General features: G+C 40.6%; 1 protein-coding gene across 2 annotated transcripts in view; it reads right to left on the bottom strand.

Annotated features, from left to right (window-relative positions):
• Positions 1–302: 302 nt before the first annotated feature.
• Positions 303–18,535, bottom strand: part of ARMC2 (armadillo repeat containing 2) — a 64,855-nt gene continuing 46,622 nt past the window's right edge. The window contains exons 10-15 of one of the 2 annotated variants that reach the window (XM_048937627.1): positions 13,323–13,644; positions 11,937–12,059; positions 10,004–10,117; positions 8,511–8,643; positions 6,122–6,279; positions 303–1,079 (exon numbers count right to left, since the gene is read on the bottom strand). In XM_048937627.1, coding sequence (XP_048793584.1) covers positions 928–1,079; positions 6,122–6,279; positions 8,511–8,643; positions 10,004–10,117; positions 11,937–12,059; positions 13,323–13,644 — 1,002 coding nt within the window. In that variant the 3' untranslated portion in view covers positions 303–927. The remainder of the gene's footprint in view (positions 1,080–6,121; positions 6,280–8,510; positions 8,644–10,003; positions 10,118–11,936; positions 12,060–13,322; positions 13,645–18,535) is intronic. The other variant, XM_048937626.1, reaches the window with a different exon arrangement.

Below are 18,535 nucleotides of genomic sequence, written 5' to 3'. Positions count from 1 at the left end.
CTTGATGCAAATGCCAAGAACAAACGCCTCCAGTGCTCTCTTACCCATCGTGCCTTCATTCATATGCCTGAAAATCACATCCACTCTTGGCCAAGGAGCAAACGGGGCATTGAAGCTGTTTATCTCTCAACTTTAGCTAAAATTAAAATGGCAAAAGAAAGAACAATAAGGAATAGATCAAAGATAATCTTTCTGAATTCAGCAGAACTGCTGTCAGAGCCAAACCGTACTAAGCTCTATTCTGTAGACTGCTGCAATGGAGGCGACCACACAGCCAATGAACAGGCCAAGGGCCTAATAAGCCTCATAAGGAATGTGAACTATGTAAGGGGCTGCCCTGGTTTTACCCCGTGGATGGAGATGTGAGCCCATGGCATCAGGTAAAGAAAGATGTGAGACATGGCATCAGGTAAAGAAAGGGGGATCGCAGAAGAGCAACTTTCCTCCTGACTGTGAAAGCCTTCAGTGTGAAGAGCAAATCCCATGATGTAACACTCCAGTATGCCCACCCTAGCACTTGGGTTATTCTGTTGCAGAATTTCATATAGAGTAAAAGTGCGTCCAAGTCTTTTGGTAACAGATTGCTTCTAACAAGCAATATTCCTTTATGGGACACAGGATCCAGGTATCCACTGATAACTCCCCTTTTAAAATGAGAGATTCAGCAAATAGTTTTCTTTCTTTTTGCCAGCCAAGAAAAATCTTACTGAATGGGTGCTTGAGAAACTCAAATATATTCTAAAATGTAATTACAATGCAAAAATTTCAGGCAAGCCCCATTAAAAGATAGTATCCCTTATATAAATACTAAGCTTTACCAGCTTTCTAAACATTAACTTCCTGTGCTGTCCAATACACTTACCAATGGCAACATACATTGCAAAAGTATATCTGTACAACCCACAAATAACAAAAGCCCCAAACAGATTAAAATGCAGTAATGATCGCAGTGGAAACAGAGGAGCGATGGCTCTGAATTCTGTCCAGAAGTTTTTCTGCCACAGGTTTGAACTCTGTTTCCCAGTATAGTTTGTGGTGGTCCCCTCTGTCAAGGCTGTAGCCCAACGCAAGCTCTTCATCTGTAACCAAGGAAAACATCATCATCAGTTTTGAACTCACCCAACGATGTATTTTATGACCACAGCACATACAACTTAGCAGTTGTCTATGTTTACAGCTTCAAACCAATTCTACACTTAAGAAAAAATGAAGAGTCACTTTCTGAAGGACGTAGCTTTACTTGGAAATAAAAGATGTTGAGGTCAGAAAAATGGCAAAAAGCACATAGCAGGTTATAATCTTCTCTCAACACTGTCAACATCTGAGCCCAAGCATTTGTTGTGACTATCAGCCTGGAAACTACATCAGTTTTAGCATTACCCAAAGCAATTTTGCTAATGCCAGTAATCCTATTCATTTAACTATGGCTTTTTTTTTTTTTTTTCCTGCAGCACAAATTTCTTTGCCAATCTGGTTTCTGAAGACTTTATCAAGCCATACCCATTACTGTACTTAAAGCATTTGAACCACACCAGTCAATATATTACTGATGGCCTCCCTTACTCACAAACTGCATAAATAAAACAATTGGGCAGTCTTAACGGAGACAAGTGATGTTAGGAATGAAACGAAGACATCATCCAGTGTTCTTCCCCCTCTGTTTTACCTGCATGTAACAAAGTAACAAATCCTTACAGGAAAAAAGAAGCAAGTCTGCAGCCAGTAGAATACACCTACAACAGGAATCTACAAACACAAATGATAACACTGAACAAACGTTTCCATCCAGGAGTTCAGCATAACTTAACAGAAAGGATATCTGACAGCACTTAGGCCACAAGTGGGCCAAAAATGAAGATGTAATCCTCCAACTAACGGGCAGCATGATTAATCTTGGTCCGAGATGGTGAAAGCAGCACATTCACAATCTCTTAAACCTAAGCAGAGCTTACTGCACTCTCACAGCAGTAAAAGACAGCTCGGAGCTGGAGAGAAGCTTTGGTTACTCACACTGAGTTAACACTTTAATAGCAACTATTCATGTGTAAAAGAAAGGCTGCTGGTGCAGAGCAGATACCCTGAGTTGGAACAGCTGTAAGAACTGTGTTACTCGTGCATGGGGATGGCTCCATCTCACAGGAAGTTACCAGTAACAGCAAACAATATTACATTTCCAAGCCACTTACGGTGTTTCTCAATGATCAAAATTAAGACCTGCTGACTGTGAAGGAGATGTTAGTCTAACATGGCATTCTACACAGAAGGAAGATGCCACTTAAGACAACGTAAAAAAAGAAAGAGGAAAAAAACCCCTCATTATTTCAAGAAGGAAAACATCACATCTCTGCAAGAAGAAACCCTGTAATCAGAGATAAAATCCAGCCTAAGGCATCTGATCTGTATTTGGTGGAACCATGAGATGATTTAAGTTGGACAGGCTCTCTGGAGGACACCTGGGCCAAGCCATGCCCAGACCAGAGCACCTTAGATCCCATTGTTCTGGTCCAGCTACTGCTGAGTTTGGAGAATCTCCAAGAATGGAATCTCCACAGTCTTTATGAGCAACCTGTTCCTCTGCTTTATTTTTTAACTAATATTTAATTGGAATTGTTCTTATTGCAGCTTGTGCCCACTGGCTCCTGCCTTACTAATGGCCCGTTAGCCCAGCGTATGCAAAATGAATCTCTGCAGACCAGCAGTGAGAGATCCTGAGGAGAAAAATAGGGGATTATGGTTCTTCTCTTCAGGCAGAATTCCTTGCCTACTCCTGAAATGACTTCCTACCCAGAAGCTGACTGTGTCTTTATAGGTCTAAAACGTGGAATCAGTGATACCAGTCCAGAGCAAAAAGGGGCAGAATCATTCCAAAGCTGAAGTGTTAAAACAAAACAGTAAATTTCTCACAATAGAACATGAGTAATGCTGGGGGATCAGTGAGGGCCAATGTCCCACATGCAAGCTGTGCATCTTCAGATAATAGAAGTTTCCCACGACCCTCCTCAAAACAAGCAAATTTGGATACTGGTCAAAACAGCATATGAGCTGGCTGCACGCCCAGGAACAGGACATGCACACTGGGTCCACATGCCACAGGGAAAGCTGAAAAATAGTGTACAGTCTCTGGTCTGCAAGGGTTCCCCATCCCTGCAGCTCCATCAGGACAGGGGCTGGGAGCACTGGCCTTGTAAAAATTCACAGGTACTACGACTCCAAAATAACCTCCTGGAATTGAAAGGGGAGGTACAAGTGAGCAGAAGAAATGTCTGTAACAAGAGAGAGAAAGAAGGCTTCACTGAATGATCAGACAGAAGGATGTTCCCAGGATGGAGACTCATTTCCATTGCTAATCCTGAGGGAGTGGGGCAAGGTGAAGCCACTGCGCAGGGCCACGAAAAGCCAATTGCAAGGAGCTCTGAGCCAAAAGAGTGACACAAGATTCGAGAGCAGCTGAGAAAAGCAAATGACAGCGTTACTGGAAAGCAGTGCCACGGCAGCTCAGGCTGCTGGGAATAGGCAGGGAGAAAGGAGAAGTGATGTCTTTGCTTCACTTCCTTGGTCCTCACATCTTTTCATGCTATTTCCACTCCCCTTTGGCTCACTCCAATCTCCTGTCATCTTGTTCCAGGTATGGAAAAGAGAAATACAGAGGAGGAGGTCAAGCACAGCAGGTGAACAGAGGTATCTGCTTTGCCATGAAGTACTTGTTCAGCTTCCTGAGGGTGTGCCAATGCTGAAGTACAGTCCAATGTCTCTCAGAAGCTGCCTCCTGCTTCCTGAATGATAGAATCAGAGTGATGACAGTTCAAGGCTGTTACTGGACACAATGGGAGGAGGAAGATGTAGGACAATAGTAACCAGAAGCTATTGCTAAAAATTTGTTAAGATATGAACACGCAGAGGAACCAGATCCAGTGAGCTGCTTTTTTTTTTTCCTAAAGCTACTCTCCTGACTACAGCTTGCAGGAAGACCAGCCTTCTGATTTACTTCTCACCTATTTGTAATTAATTGCTGCTACATTCTGTAATTGGAACGGTGATTGTACATGAGCGTCCAGACCCTGAAAGCTGTACTATTTAATGAGAGTTCCAACTGCTACACAGCCTGACTCTGCAGTCAAATTTATTGCTGGAATAAGCAACGTTAAATGTAGAGGAAGAAATATTTCAGAATCCAAAACAAAGATACTTTCATTGCTGCATGTCGGAAAATTTAAGTATGATCATGGCTTTAAATTTTCCAGTTCCATTGCAGTACATTAAATAGAGCACTCATGACCTTGAGGTACTCAGTATTTTCAGGTAAATAGATGGAATTCTTGCCCATATTAAGATATGCCATAATATCATAGCAAGGGATCCAATGAAAGCAATGGCTTGTAAAGGTGAATTACAGTAATTTTGCTGTAACTGGAAAAGAAGATCCTCAAAGAACCACCCACTGTCCAAAACAAAATAGATCATAGGGATCTCACTTTGTATCTGGGTCCACATGCAGCCTTCTCCACAGCAAGCATGGCCCTTTACTTCATTACCCTCTAAAACCAAATCAAAACTAGTTAAGGCCTGCTTCAGTTTCCTTTTTTCTTTTTCTTTTTTTTCTTTACATTCTAAAGATTTTTTAAAAGGTAATTTCAATTTTAAATTTTAAAAGGTAATTTCAAATGACCTACTTCTAATAAAAACACAGTCAAAATAGTGCTCATAAAGTAAAGAAGAAAAAATAACAGTATTAAACTGTAAAATCTGAAGCAAAAAAAAACATGCAGATGCAAAGATCCAACTAGGTAAATGAGTTCAGGTCTTAACATTCACTTGCAGGCACCTTCCAGTATATGTATTTGTGGAGAAGGAGCACACCCTCCCCAGCTTTGTGGAGCAGAAAAGAAATGGTCAGGATGTTGTCCTTGCACTTCAGGAGATCCTGGTGAGAAAAGCAAGGCAGTAAGGGACCCCTGTCATACAGTTCTGCCTCTGAAGGGACAGCCACATTCCCCAGACAGCCCAGCATGTGCCATGCTGGTTGATAAAGGCTGGATGTTGTGCTGAGGGACATGGTTTAGTGGGAGCTATTGGGAATAGGTGAACGGTTGGACTGGATGATCTCTTAGGTCTTTTCCAACCTTGGTGATTCTATGATTCTATGATTCTATGCAGCAGCACCAAACTGCTTCTGTAAAGAGCTGCAATTACTCTTTCACTCTTTGGGCTCCATCAAAAGAGGGATGGCCAGCAGGGAGGTGATTGTCCCCCTTTACTCAGCTCTTGTGAGGCCCCATCTGGAATACTGTGTCCAAGCATGGAGCCCCCAGTACAAAAAAGACAGGGAGCTGCTGGAGAGGGTCCAGAGGAGGGCCACGAAGATGATCTTCATAGGTAAAGACAGGCTGAGGGAGCTGGGCTTGTTCAGCCTGGAGCAAAGGCTGCGGGGTGACCTCATTGCAACCTTTCAGTACCTAAAGGGAGCCTACAAACAGGAGGGGAATCAACTCTCTGAAAGGGTTGATAACTGCAGGACAAGGGGAAATGGTTTGAAGTTGAGGGAGGGGATATTTAGGTTGGATGCCAGGGGGAAATCATTCTTTACAGAGGGAGTGGTGAGGTACTGGAACAGGCTGCCCAGAGGTGGTGGATGTCCCTGGAGGTGTTCAAGGCCAGACTGGATGGGGCCCTGGGCAGCCTGGTCTAGCATTAAATGGGGAGGTTGGTGGCCCTGCATGTGGCAAGGGGGTTGCAGCTTCATGATCCTTGAGGACCCTTCCAACCCTGGCCATTCTGTGATTGTGTGATACCTTTGAGGCCAGAAGGGCTCATATCCAGAGAAAAGCATGTTTTGTGCTGACAGTTGGCTCAAGCAGGCCAAAGAGCAGCTGGTGAAAAGCACGAGCGGCATGCTGATTAGACAGGCTAAAGAGGGGAGTAGCAGTGGCCAACTCCATCTTGGCAATCTGCAAAATCTCAGGAAATGTGCTGTATGTCAATAAAACACTGTGTTCCTGGACAGTCTATACTGGCCAACCCATTTACAGATCCATGACAGACTTCCCATCCAAACAATACCATTTTGATTTTGCTCCTTCTAATTCACTTATTACGGAAAATACATCAACAATGTGAATCTCACCTAAGAGTGATGTGAGCAGCATCAGCAACGTGTCAGTATCTTCTCCAAAACACAAGGCCGCACTTGTGATGTTTTCACTGTAGTTCCAGAGGGTTTTGCATATCAAACAAGCCAGCTGCAAGTCTGCTGGCCCAAAGTCTCGTAAGCAGTCAACTAACCTGTCAGTAACAAACACAAACAGTGTTTTTGCTCCATATAGTTTTCTCTGGAGTCCTTTAAGATCTAGGCAGTCTAGAAGTGTGTGCAGATTCTATGAGGGATTGCAGGAAAATTCTACATTAATAAACTCCTGATGCTACTCTCTTCTTTTTCACTTAGTCTATACCCTCAGGATACAAACGAGCCTTTTGCTTGTATGTAAGTGCATATGCCTACCTGAATCTGACCACATCAAATAAGTTGTTAATCCAATTGAACTATTTCAATCTTACATGTCACAAATACAATCAAATGAAAGATGCTCAATTCCAACAGATTTCATAGCAATATGTGACCATTCCAGACGTGTAGCTACCACTACAGCCAAGGCTGCAATGCAAACCAGCCTTACCAGTCACCAAGAATCCACCTGGGAAGATGATGTGAAAGCAGAAAAATCTTCTGTCAATGCTTACAGTTTATTATACATCAGAGGATCTAACCTGAAGACATCCGAAGTAATTGTTTCCATGGCTCACAGATTTACCTCTTAGATTCAGTGAAGTCTGACTGTTTTGCAGATCTCACCCTTTCTTGTATTTTCTTAGCCTGCCCAATAGACTCCTCTCAGAAATGCCAGTTTTATTAAGGACCGTTAGGTTCTTGGCCTTTCTTCTAGTCTCACCTCCTCACAGATAAGAAATGCAGGCTAGATCATACAGGACACTGAAATTAAGCTATAACTTTTCTGCTTCCACCAGTTTACACACAGTACATGTCCAGAGTTCCCATTTCCAAACAGCATTGTTCACAAGTCCCAGGGCAGCAGAAGTAAATGCTTTTTTTCACCTGCTGTCCCTAGCGAGCTCTCTAACATTAATCCTTCATTGATGTTCTCTTCCTCAACCTTATGACACTCTTTCTCTCACTTCCCTGTTTCACTGTGAGCTTTATAATCCAGTGATGAGGAAAGGAACTACAGGGTATCTAGCACTTTCAAATGTGGCTGAAAACACCAGGAACTGAAAAGCAACTAAAATGAGGTTTGCAGAAAACTGGCAGCATCTGATAAAAACCCAAAAGATCATGCTCTAACTTTTTTATTTATTTATTTATTTATTTTAAGTTTATCCCTCTGATGAAACCAATTTCCTGTTTTATTAGGAACACTATATATAGGTACAATAACCCAATTTTCAAAAATCCATAGGGCTGATTTTCTTAAGGAGGTCATCCTGACTGTGTAACCACTTGTGTATTCTCTAGATTCATTCCATATTGTTAGCTTTTCCTTCCCGCTTCTCAAACTGACAGGCAATTCTGTACTTTATACAATTCTACATAACAGAAATTCTACTAATTCCATTTTATATAAAATTCCATATATGGAACATATACAGACACTTCTCACATTCATTCTTCAATCAACCTGTCATTTATTTTTATTCCCGCTTTTCAGCTTTCAAATTTTGAAAGTTAACCAGAACACGGGAAGGAAAGATAAGCAGACAAAAAGTTTTGTTTACACAGTATAGAATAAATAATTATGTGATGTATGAACAGGAAAGCATTTCAAAGTTTAGCATATTGTTTCATAAATGTGGGTTGTATCAGCTGCTTTACAAGTGTAAGAACAAGATCTTTCATGTTGCTCCAATTAAGCTGGATCCGCTATTATCTGAACATCAAAGCCACAAGTGTTGCATCCACAGTGGTTTTTCAAGATCTTTTCACTTACAGTAGAAGTGCTTTAACAATGAACTCTCAGAGAGAGGAGACACAGCAGCTTTGTTATACCAAGCACGGATACCTCAGATTGTTCTCTCTGCAGTATTAAGCAGTTACCAAAATGACAAAACACCATGGGGGGCACCCCATTTCTTTCACAGGTACCTATCAAAGGTGTCTATTAATTGTACATTTAACTCACATAGGATTCAGTTAGGTCAAGCGTAAGTGGCTACTGTACAGCCACTCCTTAGTTATTGTGTTGTATGCTCCTGTGTAGATCAGGAGGATCTCTGGAAGATTATTCTACTAGTGTTGGCGCAGCATTTGGCTAAGGCACTCTGACGCTCTTGCAAAAAAACATACTGAAGGATATGAAAGATTTTCTCTTGAAGCCCATGACATCCCTAATAGTCTGCAACCTTACAACAAGTTCTTGGTCCCAATGAAAAAGAATCTGATTAAAGATCTTTGGCCAAACTACTGGAATGTGACTTTTGGTAAAATATAGTCAGGAACTTACTTCCCAATTCCTCCTTCTTCCATCAGAAGAGCTCGTCTGTCCTTATCTACTGTGAGATTGAGCAAGACTCCACAGGCAGAAAAACAGACATCTTGATTCTTGGCATCCAGTAAAGCAATCACGAACTTGTGTACTGGGTTGTAAAGAAAAAAAGCAGCATTACTGAGAAGATAATCATGCAAATGGCAGTATACACAGTCAGAAAACGCTCAGACACAGGATATCCAACCCAGAATTGTAACCTTGTAGCACAGTAGTGTGAAGTTACTGCATTTGGCTTATAGAACAGGATCAGAGAGTCATTAGCGCAAGCTCAACACGAGATACTTCAACACAACACCTACAAAATTCTACACCAAAGTATTGTGAAAATCAAGTCAGAAGGTTGACCAAGCTGAATTGCAGGTTACTTCTTAAAAGTATCACTCTCACGTCAATCACACAGTCAGCATAAACCGCTAGGATTTAGCATTGGCACTCACAGAAGGAAGTTCCATGCAAGGCAGCGTTGCCTCACACTGCATCAGATCCAGCTGGGACTGCTGCAGCCTGGGGCTCCTGCAGGAAGCAGATGCTGGGCATGCAGCATCTCGCAGCACTTGTTGAATCTAAACTCAATAAGCAGTGGAAGGCAACTTCAACCAGAGAGTCAGTCCTGTCTAGAGTAAAGGCAGACTCCCAGCTCCTCCTGAACCTGGCATGCTGACACCGCGGTCTCGCCAAGATGTAAAATTCTGAGACAGCTCGTTAGCAAGCAGCTACTAAGTGTCAGCTCTTCCTTTGCAGATACCTTCACCACCACAAACCTTTATAGATTCATCCTTGAAAGAAGGGATTGTATATTGCTGCAAATCACCACACTTTGAGCACTGATAGGTAGATAGGAAAATATTTTCAGTGAATTGTTTTTTAATTAAACTGATTTTGCACCTTCTCTGGATAGCAAGGAGCTGCCATTTTTTTCCCCAAAGCTCTTCAGGCACCAAAGCAAAAGGACTTGAGAAGACTTGTATTCTACTTCACCTAGGGGCAAAGAGGAAGCCTCTTTGTTGAGGCAAACATCTTAACTGCATATTACAAAGCACTAACAAGCTGTTGAACATGGGAATCATAAGACTATGAAGCTAAATGAGAGTTAAGTTGGATATTCATTTTATATCAAATCATTACAAACCTGTATGACTTCAGGAAATGAAGGAGTGAAGGGAAATTCAAAATCATAATCTTTAGGGAAAACAGAGGGTTTTTTTGTAGTATCTGTCTTTGTGAAGGTAAACCATGGCACATTTTTCCTACTCCAATACTTCCGTCTTAATGAAACTGAAATAAAATGGTCTTTATAATGACTACTGCTGGATTCTAAGACTGGCACGATATGCAAACCTTCAGATAAGACTGCTTCTGCCCTTTAAGTGAGACAGCTCATTAATAAGCTTTTTCTTTTTAGAACTATGGACATTTAAAAACAGGACTCCTACAAATGCAAAACTCACTCTTTTTCTGTACGATGAAGTCACAGATCTCATGATACTGGGAAAGATTGCCAAAGACTCTGACAGCTTCCACAACTCCATCCATATTGTTGCTCATTAACAGCTTCAAAAGCACTACAGATTTGCAGAGAAATAAAAACAATTAGTTGTATATCAGAAATGCGCTTGGCTTTTTATCGATAAATATCAGAATGCGAGAAGTAACAGCAATACACGTAATAATTGGGAACATCTATCTAACAGCCTGGTTGCAGTGAAGGGGATGAGCAGATGGTAGAAGAAGAGCTAAATTGTGTAAGGCTTTGAAGATGAGACAAAGAGCTCCAATATGGGACTAAATGCAAAGGAACAGATGAGGAGTTATGAAGATAGCCTAAGAACAGTTGTAATAATGGGAACCAATCTTGCTGTACAGTTTTGAGTGGGCTCATGTGACAATCCAGAAAGACAGAACAAAAAATGCTGTAATATTTAAGAAAACTGATTTAGATCCTGAACAGATGGTCTTATGGTGGGATGCCTCTTTAAACAAAAATTATTTTCTGACATTAGCTGTATTTTCAGTCAGCGCTGCACCAACAAGCAAATACATTTTCTCTGAATAGCTACTTAATATCACCCCGGTTTGAAACATTTATTTGCTTGCTGCTTTCCTGCTTAGCAGATTCACTTGTAATTAGCATCAATCTTCAGCAGATAGAATGAGACCCTCAGCATTTCCTAGGAAGAGTTACCATCGTTTAGATTTTTGGGATGTGGCAAAGGAATGACGCTACAGAAAGTGCATTTATCAGTCTTCTGTGAGGAAGAAGTGAATCACCGAAATCAGCGCACCACATAAAAGGACTCAGATCGGTGAACCAGTAACCCTTCCACCACAGAAAAGTGAGAAATACAAAATGAGAAAAGAGGTTGGCTTTATTCCCATTATTTCCTTCTTGGAGCGTTACAACACTGAACATGCCTTGAACATGCCTTAAAGAGACAACAGAAATGATTTTATTTTTTGCATCTCTGGGATCCACACACTTGTATCAAACAGCAAATATTCTCAAAATGTCTCCTGAAGGAAGCGTGCTGGTCTCGTGTTAAAAGGTTTCATCTCTCCTCATTTCTCACAGAGGAAAGGCAATGGGACTGCTTCCCCATTCTAACAATAAAAACAGGGGAGGGAGAGCAGATAGGACTGAAAGAGAAGTCATTTGTTTCCACATTTCTCTGACTAGCATTATGAGAGAGCTAGCGTATGGGAAATAAAATCACTCATGACAGAACAGCAGAACTGTTAACCTAGAGAGGAAACTACGTCTAGTAGTCAGGGCACTATGTGGACAGACATAATACTTTCTCCTACTCCTCATTCTGCCCTTTGCATAAATTTCAGACTCTGCCTTTCCTCCATATCTTGTCTATTTAGAGTGTAACATTTGCAAGACTTGTTGTATAACAACAGCCTTTTCTATATGATTAATACAATAAATCCCAGAACTCACATGCAGCTCCTTCACATCACTAAAATATGACTGTTGTCCATACTGACAGAGGGGAGTGAATCACGTAAGCCCTATACTGGCAACAGATTTATAATCCAGAAACAAAACAGTTTCAGATAACAAATCTTGCAGGTCTAGAAGGTAGCAATTATTATTTTGGCATGAATGAGTCTAGCAAAAGCTGCTAAAGAGAAAACATCACAGCAAATTCATTTGGGGAGTAAAAGAAGGGGTTTTGTCACAACCTAAATATTTTCACACAAGTTATATGATTATGTCCAAAAGAATTAGAAATCCCTATGGGAATAATTTAGCCCTATCATCTGCATATTCCTGCAATATAATGCCACAATATCCTATCAGCGTCTTCATTTTCTGTAGCGAAAAAGCATAGCATGCATAACTTTCACTTTCAAAAGGCACTGTTTAGAAGCCCTTACTTTCAGCAATGCGTAGCTTCTTGTCTTGAACTGCAGAACTCTTCACTTTGTAGAAGGATAAATTGTTGATTGTCGTTGCAGCATTGATCACCAACTCCTCGCAGACTTCAATTGACTTATATTCTAATGTACATAAAGAAAGCATACATACATATACTGACACATAACTTAGAAGAACAGCTCAGAGTGAACTGAATTGCAGTTAACGTGGTCACTATTAAAGATCATTTTTATTTTTCACTAAAAGGGTAGAGGCTAACAGGAATAGCTGATGCAGAAGTGGCAATACAAAGTCACATTTTCTGACTTCATCTATAGAAATGATTGTGACTAACATGACATTATGTAAAATCTAGTTAAAACATATTACAGATCCTATTTACTGCATTGAGATGGGGCTGAGGAGGATTTGCATGCAGAAACAGGCCTGTATTACAGTTATCAGACTGCTGACAAAGAGAACAAAGACTACTGAGCTACTATGACACATTAAAATTAAAAAAGTAGTCTTTAACAGTATCTGAGACATTCTCTCTCTTAAAGAGCTCCTGATAATGTCACTGATGTGCAATTTCCTCTTATGCTAGCAAGTCTGAATTTTTCTGAGGTTTCTGCCCTCAGAAACCAAGGGTGAAGGAAATAAAATTTTGTGGTAAACTGATAGAGCACTCATGAAAAGAAGAGAGGGTCAGAGAGAAGCTTTAAAGCTCAAAGGTGCTTACACAGTTATTAGGACAGTTCCAACCCTGGTACCTCCTACAGGATTTAAGACAGAGAGGATGAATTTGTGAGTCTTCTTGTCTCTAAATGCCAGTTGTGGTAGATAAGACTGGTAAATTAGTATATAAACAGGCTGATTGTGTTTATGTAGTCTTACTGTTTTCATCACACGCTAAAATATATTGAGTTATTTGAAATATATTTCCTCACTGCTGAACTATGCTAGTGGGAGAACAGTCTGCCCAGTTCTTGCCTGCATTTAGATTCACAAAGGGATCAGTAAGTGGTAAAACCAACCCCAGAACAGCGACAAAAATGTTGAATGTTAAAAATAAGTAGAACAATGGATCTTCTTATAAGTGAAGTCTCACAGGCAGACATACTTAAAATTCCAACTTGCTTCTCTTTAGTGATCAAGTCTGCGAAACTTACCACCGAATGAAGCACTTCTACAACTTCTTTGCACAGACACTGAAAAGTCAATGCTTTCACTGTCTCAAACAGCATTTTATATAATACAGTTTATGAATACCAGAAAATTGACTTATTTTAGCAACAGAATCCACTTAGGTATGGCTCAATCTAGATAAAAAGCTTAAGCAGAAAAATCCTAAACTCTTCCTGCAGATCGAATGAAGATAACACATGCAACATAGATTTTATTACCTAGTACTGTAACAAGTAATTCTACAACACGATGGGCAGCTGCCAGAGCTGCTCCTACACTGGGATGAATGGACAGATTGGCCAGCACTCGTATCAGTTTTATCAGAACATCTTCTGCTTTGGAAGGATGCTTTGGATTTTTTTTTTCTTCTCTTCCTCTTTCATGGTACCGTTTCTCTTCATTCAAATCAAGTTCATGGTAGGTTTGGAACAATGACATCAAGGTGTTAACACTTCCTTCTTCTTTAAAAAATTGCTCACGGGCCTGGTTATTCTTTGCTGTTAAATTACCAAGAATAAAGATGATACGGATAACCAAGTCCTGCAATAAAGTAAACAAACCGTATTTAATTAAAAAAAAATCAGAAGCTATCAGCTGCTTAAATAGAAGGCAATAATTTGTTTCAGAATTTATCTAATAGCAGGTCCCAAAACACAGAAACAATGCCAAATACAACAAATAGAAGACAACTGTTATGCTACTATCTTTCATAAATCAGTTTACAGAAGAAAATTTTATAAAGCATCTCACAGATCTACCACAGCATTGAGGTCACTAATCAATAATGGAATATGCTTTGTAACCTGTTTTTAACAAGTCCATAGTAATTTTAAAACATCATTTTATAGCCCAGAATAATCCTATGAGCTAGATCTTACTAATCTTACAAGCAAGCAAATGTCTGCTATATGGCCAAAGACTGCTAACTTCCCTTCTTCTCTAGGCCTGCTACCCGTTGCAGAGGTTAAACTACTGGACCTTACTCTGCTACTGTTAAATCCGTATCATTCCCTTGTTAATTTCAATTGTCTAGAGATTGCTGAATTACTTGTTCCAGAATTTTACCAAGAATATGACCAGTCTGTTGTTCTCCAATTCCCCCTTTCTTCTTTTCCAGAGAGGTGTCCTATGGCCTTGTCATCCCACATAACTTCTCAGGAACTCGAGACATTACCCCTTTCTGCCCTCTTGTAAGCACCAGAAAGTAAATTTCTTGAGGTCCACCTGGTCTGAAGACACTTAAATACACTCTAGCTCATTATTCAGTGATAAAAGAACTCAGGCTGGAATAGAGATTAATCATTTGATCATACTCAGATCTTTTAGAAAAAGAAAAGAAAAGAAAAAAAGAGCATTCCATGCTTCACTACTTAATGTCATCCGCCAGTAATTCTCATCTTATCTTCTGAACACAGAAGCAATTACTTCCTTATTGTCTTCTTGCAATTAATATTCTATAGTAAGTTCTTGTGCTTCTTGTTATGTCCCCTTCTAGATGCTTCTCATCTTGTGCTGTTTTATTCTGATTTTGATTTTAAATGTTCTTGCCACCCTCTTATTTTTATCATCGCTAAATGAGACCTACTTTCTGTTTTTAGATAGTATCTCGAGATCTCATGATTTAACCAAATTGGTCTCTTAAAGCACTTCCTATCCTTGCCCTTGAGTGGGATACTGAATTGCATCTCTTTCTGCTTCATTTTGGACAGACAGAGCTACAGCTATTTTTCTGCAAAATGAGTGGATCTTAATTCAGTGCTATTCAACACTCCCCCATCTCTTTCTGACCCACCTGTATGGGAGAAGAAAAAAAGATTCTGAAAATCTGAACTAAGCCAGGTACAAACTAACTAAAACATCTAGAACATATTATTCAAAACCTGCTTATTTTTAAAGAGTTCATAGCTGTATCAACACAGGTAAAAGAACACCATTTCTTCAGATATAGTGCAGCCAGCATTTTATACCTGTTAGACTGCTGTGCTTGCATTAATCCAGTATTTTGATCATTTTCCTCAGATGCAATAGCTATAATCACAGACATTCTAACCCTCGATGGTATTAATAATACAAGTTAACCAGACACACTCCAACTGAAGTAGACTTAAGGAAAAAAAGATGTGTAAGCAGCAATCCTTTTTTCACATATTCCCTCATGAGCAAATTTCAGGTCCCAAGCCTCTGCCACAGAAGCTGACAAGAACATCAACCTAAGGTAAAGACAAACGCTATCTCTGAATTCAAGAGGCAGGCAGTCTCCTAATGGAGACGTGAGCTCTCTTCCCCTCTCTGTATAATATGACCACTCTGCAGGACCCACTTCCACTTTTTTTTTCCCCCTCTAAAACAGGCATCATATTTTTGCTAGCTTCTAAATGTCATTGAGACAAAATTTTTCTGCACGTTCTTCCTGACTAACCACTAAGAGCTTTCACCTTTGCTGGCACAGCCCCCATTTCACAAAGGCTGTAAGAATTTGAAACAAACAACAGATGAATCAGAAGAGAGAACTGAAAAAAAAGCAGGCAGTCTCGTTTGACTCGTTTATATTGACTTTCTAATTTTGGTCAAAACAGTATCAGCCCAGCAACAGCCCTACCCAATCAGCAAACAGACAAACAGGTATAGTACAGCAATCCACCGATATTTTGAGAAGTGTGATCTCAACTGTTCTTTCCACCTACAGGCTAGCAAAACAAACTTCTAGAATATAACTTCTTTCTAGCCACGCACATCTGGTTTTAATAGCATATTACTGAACTTTCCTTATCTTCCAGTGACAATTTAACTAGAACAAAGAGAAAAGTACATACAACTTATCTCAAGTAACATAAGGCTTTAAGGTTCATACTACTTTTTGCCCTTTGTGTTTAAAATGCTCTTAGGGTAAGAGTTGCTAACACCAGCTTAGGTTTGCTCTGTAAAAAAATGCACGTAAAAATGAATGGCATTTTGAAACTGCTTGCAAGACTAAGCCTGTAGAAGGCCCAGGGGACTTTCTGTACACAGTGAAAAAAAAAAATCAGTATAATAAATAAAGTTATTACGCATCTCTAAATGTTTGGAGTATTAGCTGCATATGGAACTTCAGACTCTTGGACATTTGCAGAAAAATTACATACCAGTCATTTCATAGAATTGCCAAGAGTTGGAAAAGACCTCCAAGATCATCTAGTCCAACTGTCCACCTACCACCAATGTTTCTGCACTAAACCACGTCCCTCAGTACAACATCTAAACATTTACTGAACACCTCCAGTGACTATAAATCCACCACTACCCTGTGCAGCCCATTTCAGCACCTTGGCACTCTTTCAGAGAATAAATTTTTCTAAATATCCAGCCTGAACTTCCCCTGGAACAACTTGAGGCCATTCCCTCTAATCCCATGGCTGGTTATGCAGGAGAAGAGAATGAGCTTACCTCACCACAACCTCCTGTCAGGGAGTTGTAGAGATTGATAAGGTCTCCCCTGAGCCTCTCCAGACTGAACAATCCCAATTCCTTCAGCTGCTCCTCATAAGACTTGTGCTCTGGACCCCTCACCAACTTCATTGCCCTTCCCTGGACATGCTTCAGGGCATCAATGTCTTTCCTGTAGTGAGAGGCCCAAAACTGAACACAGAATTTGAGGTGTGGCCTCAACAGTGCTGAGTAAAGGGGGACAATCACTTCCCTGCTCCTTCTGGCAACACTATTTCTGATAGAAGACAGGAATGCCATTGGCCTTCTTGGTCATCAGGGCACACTGCTGGCTCACATTCAACTGAGTGTCAATCAACACTCCCAGGTCCATTTTCTCTACAGTCTTCCAGCGCTCTGCCCCCAAGCCAGTAGCATTGCCTGAGGTTGTTGTGGACAAAGTGCAGGACCCAGCATTTGGTCTTGTTGAACCTCATCCCATTGGCCTCAGCGCAGCTATCCAGCCTGTCCACATCCCTTTGAAGGGCATTTCTACCCTCAGATATATCAACACTTTTTCTCAACTCGGTGTCAACTGCAATCTTACAGAGGGTGCACTCAGTCCCCTCATCCAGATCATCAGTGAAGATATTAAACAGGACAGGCCCCAGCATAGATCCCTGGGGAACTCTACTTGTGACCAGTCACCAGCTGAATTTAACACCATCCACCAACCTCTCCCTCATCCACCACGTGGGCCATTAGATCATAGAAAAAGATTAGGTTGTTCGAGCAGGACCTGCCTTTCATGAACTCATGCTGGCTAGGCCTGATCCCCCAGCTGTCATGCACGTGCCATATGATATCACTCAAGATGATCTGCTCCGTAACCTTTCCTAGCACCAAGGTCAGGCTCACAGGCCTGTAGTTCCCCAGATCCTCCTTATGACCCTACTTGTAGGTGGGAGCCACACTGGCAGGCCTTCAACCCTTTGAGAACTCTCCAGTTGAACAGAAACACTGATAGATGGTGGAAAGCAGTTTGGTAATCACCTCTGCTAGCTCCCTCAGCTCCTTCACGTGCATCCCATCTGACTCCAAGGACTTGTGACAGTCCAGGTGTAGTAGTAGCTCTCTGTTTCCACATGAATTGTGGGGGGTTTATTCTGCTCCCCATCCCAGACTTCCAGGTATAGAGGGGTAGAGTACCCTAAGAATAATTGGAATTTTAATTTTAAAGACAGACATAAAGAAGACACTGAGAACCTTAGCCTGTTCCTTATTCTCAGAGATCACATTCCTCACTGCATGCAGTAAAGAATGGAGATTCTCCTTAGCCCATCTCTTACTGTTAAAATATTTATAAAGCTTTTTGTTCTCTTTTATCCCAATGACCAAATTGAGTTAAAGTTGGGCTTTTGCCTTTCTGATTTTTTCCCTGCATATCCTAACAAAATCTCTGTATTCTCCCTAAGTTGCCCATCCCTTCTTCCATAGGAAGGAGACTCTCTTTTTCTCCCAGAGCCTCAGAAAAAAATTCCCTGTTGATCCACGCTGATTTTCATTCCCACTGGCTCATCTTACAGCGTTTGTTTATTTATTACATTCATTTATATAATATATAGGTTTTAGTACGTATGGCACGAAAGGCAAATTACAGGTGAGAATTATACTCAGTTACTTCATCTTTTTATTTAGAGGCATTCATGTGAGATGCACTGCTCATAGAGGGACCCAAACTTGATGGGAAAGATATACATAAAACCACACAGCTTCACTTGGAAAAAACAACTCTGAAGAAACATGTCAAGAAGAGCTCCAGAAGGAGAAGTGATGTTTTTCTTTTCTTCTCATCTATCAAGAATCTGTAATATTTTCATACTTAAAGGGGGAAAGGCACCGCTTACTCCATCAACATCAAACTCTTAGTTTTCTGACATCTGGAGTCATACAATTTTATTACTAGTATTACAATTTCTTTATTTCTCTAACTCTAAAAATCTATTCCTTGTACTGTGCTAATACCAAA

Source organism: Lagopus muta, chromosome 2 (assembly GCF_023343835.1).
Source record: "Lagopus muta isolate bLagMut1 chromosome 2, bLagMut1 primary, whole genome shotgun sequence".
In the NCBI taxonomy this organism is placed as follows: Eukaryota; Metazoa; Chordata; class Aves; order Galliformes; family Phasianidae; genus Lagopus; species Lagopus muta.
Note: the sequence above shows the minus strand (reverse complement) of the source record. Positions and strands in the feature narration are given on the sequence as shown.